General features: G+C 40.9%; 1 protein-coding gene and 1 long non-coding RNA gene across 5 annotated transcripts in view; one reads left to right on the top strand and one right to left on the bottom strand.

Annotated features, from left to right (window-relative positions):
- The window catches only part of LOC116851049, a 42,692-nt gene extending 34,006 nt beyond the window's left edge, over nucleotides 1-8,686 (bottom strand). For both annotated transcript variants that reach the window (XR_004379515.1, XR_004379514.1), the window contains exon 1: nucleotides 8,060-8,686. This is a non-coding gene — a long non-coding RNA (uncharacterized LOC116851049). The remainder of the gene's footprint in view (nucleotides 1-8,059) is intronic.
- The window catches only part of LOC116851048 (arginine kinase), a 48,319-nt gene that overhangs the window by 24,046 nt on the left and 4,751 nt on the right, over nucleotides 1-19,522 (top strand). Inside the window, exon 1 of one of the 3 annotated variants that reach the window (XM_032830051.1) lies at nucleotides 15,067-15,871. The exons of the other annotated variants lie outside the window; for them this stretch is intronic. Within the exon in view, the coding sequence (XP_032685942.1) occupies nucleotides 15,831-15,871 (41 nt within the window). The 5' untranslated portion in view covers nucleotides 15,067-15,830. Of the gene's footprint in view, nucleotides 1-15,066; nucleotides 15,872-19,522 lie in introns of those variants that run through there. 3 annotated transcript variants of the gene reach the window in all.

Genomic DNA, 19,522 nt, shown 5'->3' with positions numbered 1-19,522 from the left:
GAGAGAGAGAGAGAGAGAGAGAGAGAGAGAGAGAGAGAGAGAGAGAGAGAAAGAGAAAAGAGTGGTCCCCTAACGAGCGGAGTCAGCGGCGCGACGAAAATAGCCACGGAGCGATCCCGAGTTATATACATCGATGCGTTGAGCGTGCGAATTATCCTGCGTCACTGTCTGCATACATAATGCATAATCCTCCTCCGTTCGTCGGCTACGCGTTTAAGCAGGCAAGCGCGTGGACGTTCCGGCGATTTACTTCTCCACGGATCGGATCGCAAATAACCGGCGTGGACATAGCACGAGTGTTTGTCTTTCCCCACTAGGACGTACTATCTGAATTTCCTGGAGTGGAATTCCACTCGAGGACAGCAGAGCGACGGCCAGGTCACTCGAATTCGAATGATTTTTCGTTTATACATTGAAAAAAATGGGGTCAAATGCGCAAGACCCGATCCAACATCTGAATGAAAGAAGCTAGAATTTTTGTCGCGAGCTACCATTTATGAATTTTCATTCGCGGGAACATTTAGACCCGTATTAATAGTCGTTCCTTGGAATGTGTGACCTGAACTTAAAGTTAGATCTTAGATTCTCAGAGTTAAATAAAGTGATACAGGTAGACAGATGTATATAAATTTGGTAGCAGTTTTACTAGTCGATTTGTAAAGCTTCGATCCTTAGTGAACAGCTCATATGACACGTCGTAGTCTCAATTCAATATTTTGTGCTTTCCATTCGTGGAAATTATTTTTGAATAATAGGAATGTATTTTTCTCCGTTGAATCGTACAAGATGTATTGATGCAAGTAATTTATCCTTAACACTATGTAAGGTCTATGACTGAACTATTGAGAAAGCACGATCAGTTTTACATTTTTTGTAATAAATAATTAATGGGGTTATTAACAAAAATAACAAAGTTTATATAAAACTTTGCTTTGCAACGAGCAAAAATAATGGAAAGTAAAATAATTGATATCAATTATAATCTTAAACTTTTGTATATACATGAACACACGAACGGAAATTAACGCGGCGTGTTAAAACGTGTTTTAGATCAAACTGCAGAGTAAATTCTTAGTTTATTCAGCAGAGCAAATGTTTCAATTGATTAGAGTGAATTTGTTCCTGCAACGGTGGCATACATAAAACTCGCACTCTTCAATTTCAAATGAAAATATTCCCTCGACGAGTGGAGAATTCGCTTTATATGAACCTCTCTATAATTCACTTTGTGAATATCGCTCGAAATAAGTGACTGGATATATTTCCAGTGGAATTTTACCCAAGGAAATTTAGGAAATGTAGATTGCATCTCGTAAGAATTTTGAGTATAACTTTGAAGAGTACACACAGTAAAAATTTTATATTTGTGTTAAAACTGGTTCTTATTAACATTTTTCTGTTAAATTTTTAACATTCCCGTATTAATTTAACATATTATGTTTGTATTATCCTAATATTTTGTGTTAAATTGATATTCACTATAAAATATTTTATGTTAAATTGATATTCACTATAAAATTATCACTATAAAATTTACATGTTTTATATCTCCGTATAGATGAACATATCATAAATATTAATTTTACTAAAGAATACAGTATTAATTAGGAAGTGGTGTCGTTGGTAAGGTAAGTGACTCAAAAGAGTTTCTAAGTTCGATCTCATCTATGACAATCAAATTTTTTAAATGATATCAATGATATGATTCAATTGAATCAATTAGAGGGCATATTATTAAAATTTCTTGTAAAATCATTGATACTTTAAAAACAGCACAATAAATAAAAGAAATAAATAGAATATTTTTCTCATTGTGAAGATAACATTTTTGTTCTGTTGGAATTAATATTATAAATATGGCAATTTTACATAAAATTTGCTTCAAAATAATGTCGGTTGTTTTGATGTTAATATTTGTTAAGTTAATTTCTGACATAATAGGGAAGACCGGAATTAGTTAGCTATTTTTAACAAGTTATAGAATTAAGCAAGCAAAATTTTTAAATATGTCAAAGATGATTTTGAAAATTCTGCTTGCTTAATTCTAAAATCTGTTAAAGAATAGTAAAAATAATCAATTTCGTCAACTAGCCCCTATTTATGTTATTTTTTAATATATTCGCCTTGTGCTAAATTAACACAAAAATTTGAGTGGATCGTTCTGGACATGTGAAATATATCAAATTCAACTCAAAATTTTTTGCTGTATAGCTACAGTCTATCATTCTTAAAAACATACTAAGGATTTCGTCGCATAGAAAGAAAAGGGGGGAGAGAGTGATATACAATTTAAAGTTTGCCGTAGCAAAAGTACACATTCACGAAAAGAAATATCTTTCTTATCTTCATGTTGTAATTTGCAGATATATTATCTGCAAATCACATTGCTTTTTTTTACGAAGTACTTAACGTTTACGCCAATCAAGAGCGGCAGTTAGTTGACAAATTCTTTCTTATCAATATCTCTTATTAAAAGTTAAAATCGCCAAATATAAGTATTAAGGGATAAAATTCCCCGTTGCGGTTCCCTTTTTCATCATGTTTCTTCGAGTTAGTGCTGACACAGGTCGTTTATTTCTAATCAGATTTTTTTAATTGATCTTTTGTGAAAGCATTTAAACTGTTTACATAAGGATGACTTGCCAAATTCTTATTAAGTTAATGGATGATTAATTCTGTTGGCAGAATTACCAACATAAAAATAAGAGTTTGTTGTCGAAACAAGTAAATTTTTTCTCTTTTTATTGATTTGTATTTAAAATTGAAACCAGTCAAGTATCACATGCTCTTTTTCGCTACACAAAATTCTTAATTTTACTTTTTATGTGATAATTAACTTTCTGATTATTATTGAGTGATAACACATTACATGGCATTGTAATTATATTACAGCAACGAGTTTGTTGTTGAAATAAGCAAACAAATTTTCTCGTCCCCTTTTTATTAATCTATATTTAAAATTGCTATTAGCATATATTTGCAAGTATTACATGTTTCCTTTTACGTATTAACTTTATCTTTTATATACAAAATTAATTTTTTTATTATCATTGATAATAATATATGATTGTATAATAATTACGTTACAAAATTTGTTGCTGAGGCAAGTAAGAACATTCTCTCTCTTTGGTCTTCTCTTTATTAATCTATTTTAAAAATTATCGCCAGTCAAGTACATACTCTCCTTTGCTACACAAGATTATTAATTTTATTGTCGACATACATAATTAATTTCCTAGTTATTGTCAGATGATTACATCGAATTGCATAACTAAAAATTGCTGTTGGCAATTCTGTCGATTAATCATCAAGCTGAATGGGAATTTGGTGAAAGTCGCTCTTATAGTTTATGGACATTCGATCTTCTGATTCCTTCTGCAGAATGCATCCGTCGTCATCGCCGGCGCCGTCGCTGTCGTCGTCGTCGTCAAACGAGCGTGGCACGCGCGATCGACGTAGTAACGATCGTCATCGTTGCGAGGTTATCCGTTTAATACCACGGGCAAACAGTCACGTTGCAATCAGTCACTCTCGCGGGATTTTCATCGCACAAATAACAGCAAGGGAGAAAGGAGAGGGAGGGGAGAGAGAGAGAGAGAGAGATCGCGGTCAAATTTAGCCGTTGCCGTGTGGATTTATCTCTTCCCCTTTTTATCGACGCAATCGGAGATTACTTGTGTTCTTTCGATTGTCGATTACGCGCCGTTGTCATCTGTGATTACTTTTTTTCAGTATACTTGCGCCAAGTTTTGCTGCGATACGCGGTGCGACTTCGAGACGGGACTTCGACGATGATAACGCGAAAAGCATTCCTTCAATAATACTTTGCGATCTGCGCGTCCGCTGGCATTTTTTTCATATATATTTCCCGTTTAGTGAAGACAAGGGAAGGAATCATTAGAATCGCGTAATTTATAGATTTGTTTTTGCAAGTTGCTTCCTAGTTTTATTTGACTTGGTATAAAAATCTCTTTAAAAGAAGATCAAAGTCCCTAAAAATTCTTTAAACAGAAATTAAAGTTCGCACTCTTCAAGTGAATTGGTATCAATTGAACATAATTGATTAGATGTAATTTTCGGGTGTGTGTGATCTCTCACGACTCGACTAAATTTCTTGACTTATCAGAATAAGACGAAGAGAATACACGCGTGTAAAGCGGCGTTGATGTTACATCGTATCGGGACGTCATCGTTGTATCGCAAGCCTCAAATATTGACTCGACGACGACGACGAAAACGACGCTCTCCCGAGACGACATAAATTATTGCGTAAGTCGTCGCGCGATCGCGACAAATGAAAGGATTTTGATTAAATCTTACCAAGGCCGCGAGTCATATTTTTTCGTTGTCGCAGCGAAGTTTCATTATCACCATCGGCTCGTTATCGTCGCGATCGCGATCGCGATCGTCGGCAGGTGAGAAAAGCGCAGTGCATCCGCGAATTGTCGCTCTCGTTATCATCGCCCATCACACACACATATATACGCGTACACACACACACACACACACACACACACACACACACACACACACACACACACTGAGTATCCAGTGTCGCGATAATAACGTTATCGCGCCTGAGTGAGACATCGCGCGAACACAAGATCGCAATCGGCGCGTCGATAAGAAGCATCACTCTTGAAACGACGAACAGATAGAACAACGAGAGAGATAGATAGAGGCTTCCGCGATATTCACTGCCAGTACTGGCAAATACCGAAAAGTTGCTCCGTTATTAACACACGGTGCATTGCGGCAGCGTCTACCAGTGACGTCATAAATGGCGGCCACATTGCCATTGCGGCTACTCTGCAGCTTCACGAAATGAAGCAGTTGCGGTACAAAGACGGCGACAATTTAGCAGAGAAATTCAGTTGCTAGATGCCGAAACAAATGAAGCGTAAGGTAAACGTATCAATGCCCCGGACATGACTTGTGTGAACTTGGCACACCATATTTAAAAATGTGACATTTTTTTTAGAGTTCTGATACTCTCTTGAAAAGTTCTAGAGCTCTATGCAACAATTTTAAATAGTTCCAGTCATTAAATACAAAAAAATAGACTTTTAAAAAAAGGTGCGCTAAGTTCACGCAGCGCACCTAATCAGTAAAATCAACTATTTCTTTAGAGTTCCGGTTTGTTTTACAATAGTTCTAGAGTTCTATATCATATATAACAATAATTCTACTAATTAAAAGCGAAAAGTCGATTTGCGAAGACCTAATTCACAAAGTGTGAAATACGGACAACAAAATAAGAGAGATTAACACTATTTCGCGAGTTTTGCATATTTGAAAATATTTTCAACGTTCACTTGTAATCAGGAAATGAAAATATAAAGAGTTCTGCGCGATTGCAGTAATAAATTATTTATAAAAAATTATATAGTGTCCGAGGTCCGAGGTACATTTACGCGATCTCGGACATTATATAATTTTTTATAAATAATTTATTACCGCAATCGCGCAGAACTCTTTATATTTTCATTCCCTGATTACAAATGAACGTTGAAAATATTTTTAAACCGACAGAACTCTCAAAGCGCAGGTAGCGCACCCCACCTGCTCGTAAATGTACGCGACCTCGAATACTATATGATTTTTTATAAATAAATTATTACTGCTGTCGCGCAGAACTCTTTGGACATTCGTTTTCTGATCATAAGTGAACGTTAAAAATATTTTTAAACCAATGGAACTCTCAAAGTGCGGCTGGCGCACCCGTCCTGCTGCTAAAGTTATGCGACCTCGAACACTTTATAATTTTTTATGAAGAAATTATTTCTGCTATCGCATAAAACTCTTTATATTTTCATTCCCTGATTACAAGTGAATGTTGAAAATATTTTCAAATATGCCGAACTCGCGAAATAGTGTTAATCTCTCTTATTTTGTTATCGGTATTTTGTGAATTAGGTCTTCGCAAATCGACTTTTCGCTTTTAATTAGTAAAACTATTGTTAAATATGATATAGAACTCTAAAACTATTGTAAAACAAACCGGAACTCTAAAGAAATAGTTGATTTTACTGATTAGGTGCGCTGCGTGAACTTAGCGCACCTTTTTTTAAAAGTCTATTTTTTTGTATTTAATGACCGGAACTATTTAAAATTGTTGCATAGAACTTTAGAACTTTTCAAGAGAGTATCAGAACCCTAAAAAAAATGTCACATTTTTAAATATGGTGTGCCAAGTTCACACAAGTCCGGACATGTATCAATCTCCGGACATTGTTATTATTTTTATATTTGATTATGAATATTTGAACTTTCAATACATATATATTGGTATACATACACTTAATATTTATATTTAGTGTACGTTGAAAGATGAAATATTTAGAGAAATATTCAAAAATATTCAAAATAATAAGAGTGTCCGGGATTAGGTACATATCCGGGCATTGGGACATTTACCTTATGACGTAGAAGAAATAATATGCATACTGCACGCGACATTCTGCGATTTAAAGTTAACTGTTCTTAAGAGGGATAATGTTTTCTTTTAAAATCTTCACTTTTGCACCGATATGGTTAAGTTACAAGCTGAAGAATATCTTGCTAGCGTTCTCATTGCCGAAAATAACTTCTAAATTCCACATTAGAATATTCGTTTACAATACCCGAGTAATTTTTGGGTTTTTTTTTTTTTTTTGTCAAACTGTTTGTAGCGGGAATTGATTCGAATAATTCATCTTCTTCAGAACTATCAATGCTACGTTTACACAACACCTCAATGATAGCTAAGCACACAAAAATCTTTGCTCTTCTATCCATTTTTGCAATAGTCGTATATTTCTGTCTCGTTCTACATACACAAATCATAGTTATAACGATCTCATAATTCCTGCAGTACACTGCAATGCTGTTCCAAAATACGTCACAGTTTTGCTGGCAGTAATGCAATAATTTCGGAACGGCTGCAGCAATGGTACTATAATGACGCCATTTCAATAACACTGCCAGTAAAACAGCACGCAGTCAGAGACAGAGAGACTCTGTCGAATCGCATGTGACAATTTTAAGTCTGTTCTTTTTCGCTGAACTAGTGTTCACTTAAAAGGAACTTAGAAAGAGACAGGTATATAGTTGACTTGATGGAAAGTGGAGAAGAAAATTAGTGAAAACTAATGCAGGCAGTGTGCTCTAAAAAAGAGCAGACTACTTGTTTCATTGTGAATCATAGACTTATAGAGGTGCATTGTAAAAATAGTATGTAAATTTACATGAATAATAAGTATATTATGAGTCAATTATACAACAAATAGAAAATAAAAATATATAAATTTGTTAGTTTTTTTTTATAAATTTTCCATAGGAAAATTTCTTATGGAAAAATATATAAATTTGTTAGTTTTTTTTATAAATTTTCACCTATTATGCAATTTTACAATTATTTATATAATGCACTGTAATTTTTTTAGTGTAGATTGCGTATTCTCATTGAACGACCGGATTTAGCATTAGCGAGAGAGGGCGATAAGAGAATATAGGGTTACGCCGTAGATAGCAAAATTTGTTTAGCGTTAGGGTGATTTTTTTGTGTGAAGCGAACGTAGGTTGTTCACATATTTTTTATACGGTATATACACGATCGTTTTTCATTTAAATAACGCGTAAATTATGTCATCATGCTATCATAATTTACACGTAAACGCCCAATGAGAGAGTAAGATGCTTGTCTAATTGTCTAGTTGATGGAGGAGAACTAAAAAAAGAATAGCAATGACACATGTGGTCTGTTCTTTTTAGCTACACTACTGAACTAGTTAGAGTGAATATATATAATTATAATTATAATAAATTAGAGTGAAACAAATTAGAGTGAAACTTCTAACTTGCTATTTATTACTCACTCGCTCTAACTTATTATAGCAGTGTAGTTAAAAAGAACAAAGCAATAATCCCTACTTTGTTTCCCCTACGTCATGTGTACTCCTACAGTAATGTGTGCCAGAAAGAGCACCTTACTCAGTGTATCTCTTGCCCTTTACTCTTGTCTTCAATCGTCTTATAAGAATGCGCAGTCTATCTCTTTAAGTTCATGTCGCGAACTCACCTCGTCACGTCGCGGACAGTTAAAAGTGCAGGTCGCGTTAAATTTACATGGCGGTAGTGCTGCACGCCACAGTTTCTCCGGCATTTTGGGCCGCCCTTTTCATTGCTCGACGAGTCTTTTCAACGTTCTCCTCCTCCTCCTCCGTGAGGCTGAAGAGGCTGCGAAGTGGTGGATGAGGAGGTGTAACGAGCCCTTTGAATCGCCGCTTCTCGCTTCCGGCTGTAATAATGACGACAATAATTCCGAAGAGTGACACGTTTGCGCAAACTGACGGAGAAAGAGGGAGGGAGAGGAAGAGAGCGAGAATAAAGGCTCTTGCAGAATGCCAGGCAACAGGCAATAAGGAACAGGGAATAGGAATTCGGATTGGTCAATTCTTTCTATTCTCCGTTCCTATTGGCTAGTGCTTATTTCTATTGCCTGTAGCCTGGCATTGTGCAAGGACTTTAAGAAGCCGAGTCTTGCTCGGTGCCCGAGCAAAAAATGTATCTAATAGAGCAGATTTCAAGACTAGCTAGATAGTAATGACTAGATAACTTTTCTAGCCAATGACTGGCTAAATATACTCAGTCTTTTGAATGTCAGGACTATCTGATAACTATATCAATTACATAGATAGTGGCTAGATGAAAAAGATTACACAGTAATGAGATAGAAAATCATCGGTAAATCCTGAATAGAAATTGAATATCAGAACTTATACCAATTATAGTTACAAGTTATTTTTTTGTATCTAGCTACTAGATAATTTTTCTGGTACAGCCACTAGGAGAAGTGAGCGTTACATTCCTAGCTAGTAGCGATGTAGGACCCAACTTTTCTGTGTCATTACTAGATAATCACTAGATTCAACTTCTGCTCGGGTGGTTACCTCGTTATTCTTCACTAAAATGTGACGATCTAGTTTCTTTTTTTTTTTTTCTATTTTTATTTTTCTTCTATTTTTATTTTTCTTCTCTTTCCTTCCGCGTCGCGTGTACTGCGTTGGCAGACACCGTACGGAAAATTTGGATAAGTTAACAAGCCGGCGTGGGTTTGTACGCGACGAGGCGTGACCGGCATATCCCTCAGTATCTTTCACTTTTGCCGGGACTCTGAATGTTAACAAATGTCAGCGGCAGGTATTTCGGCGATTTAAAAGCGGCCCACTGGAGCGTGACGAGATCGCGAGAGCGTATTAGCGCGCGCGCACACGTAAAATCGATAGCATTGCGCGAGAGAGGAAGAAGTCCGGCCCTGGACGTCGGCGAAGAAGTTTGCGGGAGTAAAAACTCCGATTCCGAGAGTGGAAACTTTTTACCAGTAGTAAGAGACAGAACCAAGTCGAATATACGGCGGAAGGGAGGGGAGATCTGAAAAATCGCGCATGGATAACGCTAGAGATTGGAAAATGATTGAAGGAGAAAGGGAAAACTTTTTTTTCCGGAACAGATCCCCTCAGGAGCAAAAGACAAGATTAGAATGATTGAACTTTGCTAGATTGCATCGTTGATGAATGCAGTTTGTGTGAGAGAACCAAACGAAAATCGAGGTCTGCTCTTTTTTAGTTGATCTTTTCGAGTGGAAATTGTAGTCCTATTTTCGACCTGAACTTTCTGACATCTGTATATTCTAAAGGATCAGAATATATTTAATAACGTAAAAACGTCCTACTTTAACATTCTTAAATAACAAAAAACTACAAAATATTTGTAGATTCTAAAGACGCGACAAAGTGGGTAGGTTAAATAGAATTAAAAGAGATGTAAGTTTCAGGGTATTAAAGTAGCTGTTAACTGGAATATTGAGGCCGAGAGTGAAGTCAAAATTTCGATTTGGGTTGGAGACATTTTTTGGTGTTAGAGTTATAACTTGACGTTATAGGGAAAAGGGACAAAGTTTCAGTGCAGCACTAATAGTCAGCTAAAAAGAACATGCCTGTGATATCAATGTCGTCGCGACTGAAAACACTCGACTGCGTGGAAGCTCGGTTCAAATAACTGAGAGCATTAGACTGAATAGAAGCCCCCTACAGAAATTGTTCTGTTCCTATAACCGAGTTTCCGTCTGGTCCCCAGACAGCAGAAAATCAGTTACACGAATGGAGTTTTTTCTATGTGAAAGTAATCCAATGATAGGGGAACTAAGGCAAGTTGGCCCAAGGGTCGTGTTTTGGGACGCTTAGGGAACGCTAAATATGTCTTTTTGCTTTTCAAGCTGAAACAACGTCACACGCGGCGCTCATATAAAAACGGAAGTTATAGACAGAGACACGCATTTAATGTTAGAATTGTTCCAACTTCTTGGTGAGCTACCTAACAGTTGAAACATGTGTCTGTCTTTGTCTAATTTGAAGACAAAACGAAGACAGACATGTGATTTAACTGTCAGTTAGCTTACCAAGAGGTTGGAACAGTCGGCCCTTGGTGCTAAACATACGGAATAAAGTTCCAAAGGTCATGTTAACCTGCATTTCGTTTATGGATTCATTATCAGAATAAACAATGGAAAAAGGAATCGTAAAAGATTGTTTTTAAGTATTTCTTCCGTGTTCTAAAAGGAACATTTTGCGCTTTTTTCTTCCGTCATTTCCCTCAATACAGCTCACAATATTTGATTGGCCAACTTGACATCAGATTTCTCTTACAAAATGATCTCTAAAAATATGATCCTTATAAAGTGTTCTCTAGTTTTCCGAGAACTCTGCGATTTGAATAAACGATTTATTAAGTGACTTCGAATTTTTACCTGAAAAAGATCAGTGTGGTTATTCTGGAAAGGTTCCGGAGTATGATCACGTTTTGCGCAAACAACTCAGCAGAACGCTTAGGGAATGACGTAATTACTCCAATTGGAACATTTTCTGAGCAAAACAATTATGTTCAAAAAGGGAAGATTCCCGTCATTCTCTAGATTCCTATTGCTAGGAAGAACGGACTTATTCCGATCGGAATCCCTCTCGAACAGCTTTATAATCCTCAGAGGCAACTATTCTCGGAAAGTTTTTCAACCGACACGATTCCGTTTTTTTCCAGGGAGAAAAATGTTCAGTTGTACTAACATGAAGTTTGATTTTAATGGACCAATCAACGCGTTCTGGTTGAAGGAAGCGAAACTCCTTCAAATCAAATCCAAGATATAAGAACCAGAACTTTTGTATCCCTCAATCAAAACGCGTTGATTCATTCCTTAAGATTAAACTCTACGTTAACATAACTAAATTTTCTTTCATGCAGATAACATAATAGGACATTTAATCCTTTACGGCTTAAATTGCTTTCTTCCAGACTGATCCATAGAAATTCGTTTACTTCGCGACAATACCGCGTAATTTGCTATAGTTTCAATATTTAACTAATGTCACCACACGTTTCTGCAATAATATATTTGCGTCGAGTATATTATTAATGATGAATAAAAAGCTGGTGTTCCTTCACCTAATGCCACAACATATTTACAGTGATGTATTTCTATGTACGCGTATGTACTATTAATGAATAAACAGCTGTTTTCCCTGAAAATCGAGCAGAACGGAACGCGACGTCGAGGTAGACTCGACGCAGACGGTCGCGGAATAACGGAGTTACCCGATCGCGGGAGCCTTTCCGCAACTGTCCCCATAATACCTGCCCGGGTCGGGTTCCCGAGCCACGCATTGTTGACTCGTTAACGACTTTCGTTTTTCTCGCGCGGACTACCGCACGGCCCCAGACCGCTGCTCCTCGACGAGCGCCTTCCTTCCCCTTCACGGGGCTGTGCCGCCCCGTGTGCACAACGTTCGCAGCCGACTGAAGGGTTGGTTAACGTCGCGATACGCGCTCGGACAAATCGGGGGACGCATGTCGAGTCGAGCGCCGGAAATTCGGCGCCGTGCCCGAAATCGCGAGCGCAACCACCACCATCTCCACCTCCTTCATCGCCACCACCACCACCACCACCGTCCCCGTCATGAGCACCGTTCTCTCCCGCGCCGGTGCAGCACGTACGTATACACTCACGCACGTGTGCGTGAGTTTCCCCGCACGCAGCAGCAACGAGAGAGGGTCGCCGCCGGCACCGCCAGCACTGGCGGCGACGGTGGCGGCGGCGGCGGCGGCGGCGGCGGCGGTGTGGGTGTAGGTGCGTGCTATCGACCGGGTATCCTTCTGTGCCGCTGGACGGCGGCGGCGGTGTGCCCCACCCTGAAGAGAGGAGAGTAGGGAGCGAGGCTGAGAGAGCGAGCGAGCGAGCTAGACGTTTTCAAGCGGGCGAAAGCTCGCGTTAGACGAGGACGAGGTGGCTCGATGGAGAGAGAAAGAGAGAGCGAAAGAGTAAGAGCAAGAGAGAGAGAGAGAGAGAGATCACGGCACGCAGAATGCCTGCTGCTTAGTGATAGCGTAGAGACTGTAGTGTTCACATCTCTCACACCACACACCACCAAAAATTCTTCACGTTTTCAACCGCGCGCGCTTAAAAGGAAAGTTCGATACTTATACATATATATACATATATACCCGTGTTACGCACAAATTAGTCGTCGTTCGACCACTACCGCACGCATAACGCACACGCACACGTTTTTGAGAAATAGATACATACGTATATATATATATGTATATATATATATCGCTCGATTTTGCACACAAACGTGTATATATACGTACATACACGCGCGGGCCCATACACACACACAAAGGCTAGAAGTACACCCACATCATTAAGGACCCATACGCGCGTGCATACGTATAGAGAGTGTTTTATACACGCGCACCGACCACCGAAGGGCGCGCCCAACGCACGATCGGATCGGCCCGGCCCGGTCGCCAGCACAAGGACAAGAGGAAGAGGAAGGACAAGAGGAAGAATAGGTGCTGTCAAGTGACCGCGAACGGTTCCTCCCCGAGGAGGAGGTGTTGGTGCTTCCGCGTGCTCATTCTCTCTCTCTCCCTCTGTCTCTCTCGTCGGCCGACTGGCACCAACCCGCTCGTCGCCGGTGTCGACGACACCCTCGTACTCGCGCGACGCCGGCCGGCCGGCCTGCTGCGTTTTCCTCCCCCGCGGATCGTCGCCGACGGGAATCACGCGTCTCCTCGCCGCCTGTTGTCTCCCTTGACCCGCGCGCACGAGATATAATAACGCGCGCGTATCCCCGCGGTTGCCAGTGAGATCAGTGAAGTGGTGGTAGCTCCGTTTAGTCGGCCCCGTGCCTCTCTCGCTTACGATTGCCTCGCGAGAATCACGTTCCTCGCGGCTCCTCCTCGTCGACGGCAACTCGCGACATCCCCGAGACTCGGATCGGCCCAGAGATTCTGTTCCGCCTCGAGCGATCTGAGAAGAGAATCCTCCTAGATCGGGAGAGGGGGTGTTTCGGTAATGCAGAGAGGGCTGTCAGTGATTCACATCGCGAGATCGAGAGTGTCCTGCAGTGTAGTAGCATTCGTTCATCAGTTTTGTCCCGTGGTTGCGGCGCCTCGTTAATGCATGGATTTCATCACGTTGGGGCAACGTTATTGTAGAAAACGCTCCCCGGAGAGCCACTGGTACTCGCGGGACAAATCTTGCAATACGCGTGATAACTTGCGTGTTCTTTCTGTTGCTCGATACTTGCATCCCATTAGCTTCCTGCCGGCGAGACACCGCGGGACGCAAAACTGTTGAACTGTTGCAGCGTCGGGGACGGCCGCGAAAGGTCCGTCACGCGAGGTCGAGATTAGAACGAGGTGAAGTTCAATCGCGATGCCAAGTCGGGGAACTCTCGTAGCTTCATTTGCGCGCGACTTGTCTTCCTCCGGGAAATTCCTCGAGAAGTAAAACTCAATTCGGAGGGAGCTCGGCAGAGCACCGACAAATCTTTCGCGCCAGCCGACGATGGGTCTAATAGATCCATTAGAGGGTGCGTGTGACTCGGCGTCACGGCCGGCTCTCGTCACGTTCGGACTGTATAATTGTAGTTTAGGGTGTGTGCGCTTCAAACCCGGTGGGATAAAGTCCGCTCGCTCGATATCACGGTCGTTGAACGCGCGCGGCTTCTCGGGGCGGTTGCGAGTCACCGTTTCGGTGCGCGGATTTTCGCGCTCTCTTCCTCCCTCCGGTGAGAGGAAAGAAGAAGAAGAAACGGTCAAACGCTTAAGCAGCGAAGCGATGTCGCTTCGCGGGCTTTTCTGTGTACGCGCTCTTTACTCCCTTCGCGAACTCGGCTCGACTTTCGAGCGCCGGAAATCTTCACGGGCGGTAACGCGGAAATTTATCGTGATTTGAAGAAAAAGAAACGAGAGAAACAGATAAAGCGATAGGACGCTCCTCTTATCGCGATGGTCTTAATTAACTCCCGCGAGATTGAGAGTTATTTTTCGAGGGGCGCGCTCCTCTCGAGATATACTGCAGACATGGATTAACTTTGTATCGCTTCGTGTCACGCGAGTCGCACCGACTGACAGTTAGAGAGACAGAAAGAGGGAGGGAGAGAGAAAGAGAGAGAGAGAGAGAGAGAGAGATCCAAGATGATATCTCTTTCTTGTTGGCTTTCGGCGAGAATCGAAGCGAAGCGCCGCGAAAGATCGTATCAAAATTCCCGTTCACTTCACTTCGGATGAAAACGCGTGGGTTGCGCATCCACTTTGGGCTACACCTCGTTCTCCCCCGGGTGGCCCGCTCGCACATCCATCCGTCGCTCTCGAGATCAAGCCGGCTGCGGGGACGCGGTGAATTGACGCGAGAACCGAACGCGAGAGCACCACCACTTCGTGCGCGCTTACATCTTCGTCCATCGTCGCAGACCACGAAGAGCAGGCGTGACGCTCAGCGCGAGGAGATAGACGGACAGACACACGCGGGAGCCGGAAGAGCAGCAGCAGGAAGAAGCGCGTCCCTCAGCGATCAGGCGGAGGACGGGTCCAGCCGTGGAAGAAGGGAACGGAGAGGAGGGAGGGACGCAGGCGGTGAAAGCGGGGAGTAAATAGGAGAGAAGAGAGAAAGGTCTCTCGGCCGCGACCTTTGACCCTCGACCTACGTCGAGCAGCGAACGGTGCGTGCCCGCCCGGGTCGCGAGGATACAGTCCGCCAAGGACAACGCAGTTGACATCGCGAAGGGACTCGTTGTCGCGCACGCGAGCGGATCAGAAAGCCGGCAGTTTCGCGGAGACGGCCAAGTGCCGCCGACCGGAAGTATCAGTGAGAGGGAAGGGGTGAAGGGCACCAAGTCGGCCACGAGGACGTCGTAACGACGTTACAACGACGACGACAACGACGACGACGACGACGACGACGACGACGACGGCGACGACGACGACGACTCTCCGTCCACAGCCGCGTTCCTTTCTTTATTTCGCCATCTCGCTCGCTCTCCCGTCGTCATTTTGTGCCGGAAGCACGCACTTACCGCTCGCGTCTGCTTCAGGATCGTGACTTTTGATCCGTCGCGCGGTGGCTTACGTCTCGCGTGTGTCGTCGCGCGTGAAGAAGGAACTTCACTCACTCTCTCTTCCTCTCGCTCACACTCGCTCGCTCTGTCGTTGTCCGCCTTTCGGCGCGTTTGAGAGCAGTCAAGTCTACCAGCAAAAGTAGTCCTTGCTCCTGCCTTGGTTTTCTTCTCGTTTGATCACCCTCTTTCTTAGTCCTCCTCCTCCTCCTCCTCCTCCTCCTCCTTCCGCTCTTCTTCCTCCACCTCGAGACTTGCTCGCTTTCTCTTAGTCTCCCTCTCTCCCGGTTTCCGTCCGTCTTCATCTTCGTCTCCCTCTTGCTCTCGCTGTCGCTCTCGCTCTCGTCAGGGGCGTCGTCTCTTCTCGTCGTAGTCTTCGTCTTCGTTGCAGCGAACATGGGCGGATGTACTTCGAAGGATACCACGTCGAGCGACGAGTACGTATCCGTGAGAAAGTCTCTCTTTCTCTCTCCCCCGCGGGATGTGAGAAAGTGTATCACTTCTTTTCTCCTTACCCCTCCTCTCCGCTCGTTCTTCCTCTTCTCTCCCCTAGCCAATTATATATTGAGTGTATTGTTGTTAATGCAGGCGCAATTATTGGCATTCCCTTGGTAATTGGCACTTTAGAGAGAAAAACCTGGCCTTTTTTGCGACCTACGTTGCAGGTAAACCTCTTGCCCGCATCCTATCACTTCAAAAGAGAACTTTACAGGCAAAACCAAATCTTCCTAGAGTGCCAATGACTAAGGGGGATCGATAATTGGATGTTTTGCCCCAACTTGACGTACATGAGACACTCTTCGATTGGACGACATTGTATACGACAAGCTGCTGATCTGATTCAATTGGAATCTACACATAGTTGATTTTCCTCGCGATTTCCTCGATCTGGGCCGGAACGTCGCGGAAAGTCGACGCGGCGCGTATGTGTTTTGTGCCATCCGCGATCATTCCCTCCTTCTTTCTCCCTGACCTGTCCCGTTTGATCTAACGAACAACTTGTGCCAGGCTGCTCCGCGGCTCGGGTTTATGACGGCCGGACGAGACTTTAGCGACATCCTCGGATGTGATAGCGATGGTTTAACGAACCGATCCGTCCGCCTGTCTACCTCCACCTACCTCCGCGTGTTCGCGCGCACGTAGAGAGAGGATTTCGCATGTGCTAAGAGCTGTTCCTCGTTGACTCGATTCGTCAGTGACGAGCGACGATCGACGCGTACCTAATTGCTGCCTCTTACGACACGCGATGGGCAGCGTGTGCGCGTCGCTGGGTATATGCGAGTCGGACGACACCAAGGTCGCCGACAACGAGGACGTGTACGTATCTCCGTTCGGAGTCCTCTTGGCACTAGGATGCACTCCGAGAACTGCTCGCTCGGCAGAAAGTACATTTGGCTTTTGTAACGCGAGTGAGCCGCGGGCGCGAAGTATTCGCGATCATAGGAGGGGAGAAATTGCCGTTAATTAAACAAAGACTCGATCTCGAGGAAAGATAATTCAGATTCAATTCAACTGGTAATTTTTAATAATCCAAATCTAAACATTTCTTGCAAAAATATGTATGGAAATTTATACGTTTGATTAGCGCTAATTATAAAGGATCGATATTAAGATAGTTTAGATTCGCCTGGAAATTAAATCATCTGAATTGGGAAATCTTGTGTTAAAATATGTATGAAAAATGAGCGGCCGAGCTATCATAAGTTTTTAGCTTCATTTTGTGTTTTGAAATTGACGTTTTCAATTTTTTTTTATAAAATTGTAACTATTGGTGTGTGGGTTATTAAATATACATATATAAGTATCAAGTGTGCGATGTGCCTCACCATTTCAGAGAAAACGACTCCAAAAAAATTTCAAAACCAACAGATGGCGCTCTACATCAAGAAAAAATAACAAATCAATTTTTAAATAATATTTTAGTTTTATTATTAACCAACAGATGGCGCTGTCTTAGAAAAAATATAACGTCAATTTTTAAATAACTTGTTTTGTTACTATTATTGATAGGAATAGTAATATTATTTAAATTTTCATTTGAAATGTGTTGCATTCTCGTTCTGCTAGTTGTACAACGAAATTGATTCGCGATTAAGTTAACAGGAGTTTGGTAAAAATCATCCTAAATTAAGAAATATTATTAACATTTATAATTTGTATCATTTTATTGATAAAGATTTTCATTTTTTTTTATTTCTTGTAACATTCCCTATATGTTCTAATTATTATTTATTTCGACAGAATACGTATTATGCCATCTTTCCAGTAAGAGGCGTATTACTTATATATATTTACTCATAAATAGTTACAATTTTATTAAAAAATAATTTAAGATTTCGAATTTCGCAAAATGGGACAAAATTTGGCTGCATTTTTTATTTGTTTGATTGATACCATCAATTATAAAGAATCGCTTTCGAAATCGAGCTAATTCAGATCCAATTCAACTCGTAATTAATTAATCTAAATCTGAAAATCGTATGAAGAGAAATATCTACAAAAATTTATAAATGCTTGATCAATTATAAAAAAAATCAATTTTAAAATTAATTTAGATTTGGTTTAACTGGAAATTAAGTAATCCAAATCTGAAAAATGAAAATCCCGCGTTTAAATATGTGTATGAAAATTCATACGCTTGATTACAGTCAATTATAGAAAATCGGCCTCAAAATCGAGAAAATTAATTCAGGTTCGATTCAATGACAATTGAATAATTCGAATTTGAAATGTGAGGATCTCTCGTTTAAGAACATATATGAAAATTTGCACTTGCCAATATTTCAATGGTATTAAATGGAAAATTAAATTTCTGAAGAAATTTGACAATCGAACAGTGCATCCTAGAGTTAACAGGCGAAGCAGCGCACAGCACTAACCACAAGGCACATGTGCAGCACCGAACAAATAATTCTGTACCTTGGAAGTGAAGGATCCGAGCTCCGCTTCTTTAGTCTTCAGTTTTACGGAAGTTCTAGAATTCTCCAACATCTCGAACTTTTAAAACAAATTGATTCTATCTTGCTACTTAGACTATTTAGAATTTTTTATTTAACTATTTCAGTTTTTTATTTAGTCGCTGAAATATCGATAAATCGATGCAATTGACGCGTAATTCAGATACTTCGTTTACGAATTTTAAGACTTGTGCAACTGAACACCAAGGAGGCGGACGTTAGCTCTTCCCACTTGCGTAGAACAGAATTGAAAAGGTACTCCATTAACGAAAAGATAAAAGTACCAATTCCTGGACACGCGTCTAGACACTCTTTATTATTTCGGTGTTTAAATACGAATATTTAAACTCTCAACGTGGAACGTATGTATATGCCTAATATTTGTATACATATTTTATGTTGAAAGTTTAAATGTTTATATTTGAAGATCAAAACAATAAAAACGTCCAAGATTAGGTCCATGTCCTTGGTACTTTTATCTTAAGCATCGCTGGAAAGAAAAGAAAAAAGAAAGAAATCGGCAGAAGCACTCGTTGTCGCGAGAAAAGCTTATTCCAAATCGAAACGACGACAACGAAGACTTTAGTCGGGTTTAATCCCGACTGTTCCAGATCACGACGCGGGACAGATGTTCTCCCGAGTACCTCGCACTCGCAATTAAGTATCTCATAATTAAATACCTCACGAAAGAACGTAACTGTGTGACTGGCTCTCTCTAAACACATGTTCCCGCGGGGCATTACGTCCCTCCATATTTAATGCCGATCAGTATCTTGGCATTTCGCATCTTAAGTGTTTTGCACATGTTCTGTACAGTGTTGAGAAAATTACTCTTTCGAAGTAACTCGTTACCCACTGTTACCGTTACTCATTTTGAAAGATATCTTAATATCATCTTGTTACCTTATATTATCAGATATCGCCTCGTTATCGTTACTTAGGAAGCACCGAGCTGTTACAATTTTCGTTGCTTTCTTTTTCATCAAATTTTGAAGACAATTTTAAAGACTTTCTACAATTTTCTGTCCTATATATGTGAACTTTACATATGCAAAATATAATAATAAAAATAACAATTATATATATATATATATATAATATATATATATATATATATATATATATATATAT

Source organism: Odontomachus brunneus, unplaced genomic scaffold (assembly GCF_010583005.1).
Source record: "Odontomachus brunneus isolate Ranch 3 - 2012 unplaced genomic scaffold, Obru_v1 Obru_scaffold_164, whole genome shotgun sequence".
Classification (NCBI taxonomy): domain Eukaryota; kingdom Metazoa; phylum Arthropoda; class Insecta; order Hymenoptera; family Formicidae; genus Odontomachus; species Odontomachus brunneus.
The sequence above is the reverse complement of the archived record's forward strand: the minus strand, read 5'-3'. Positions and strand labels throughout refer to the sequence as shown.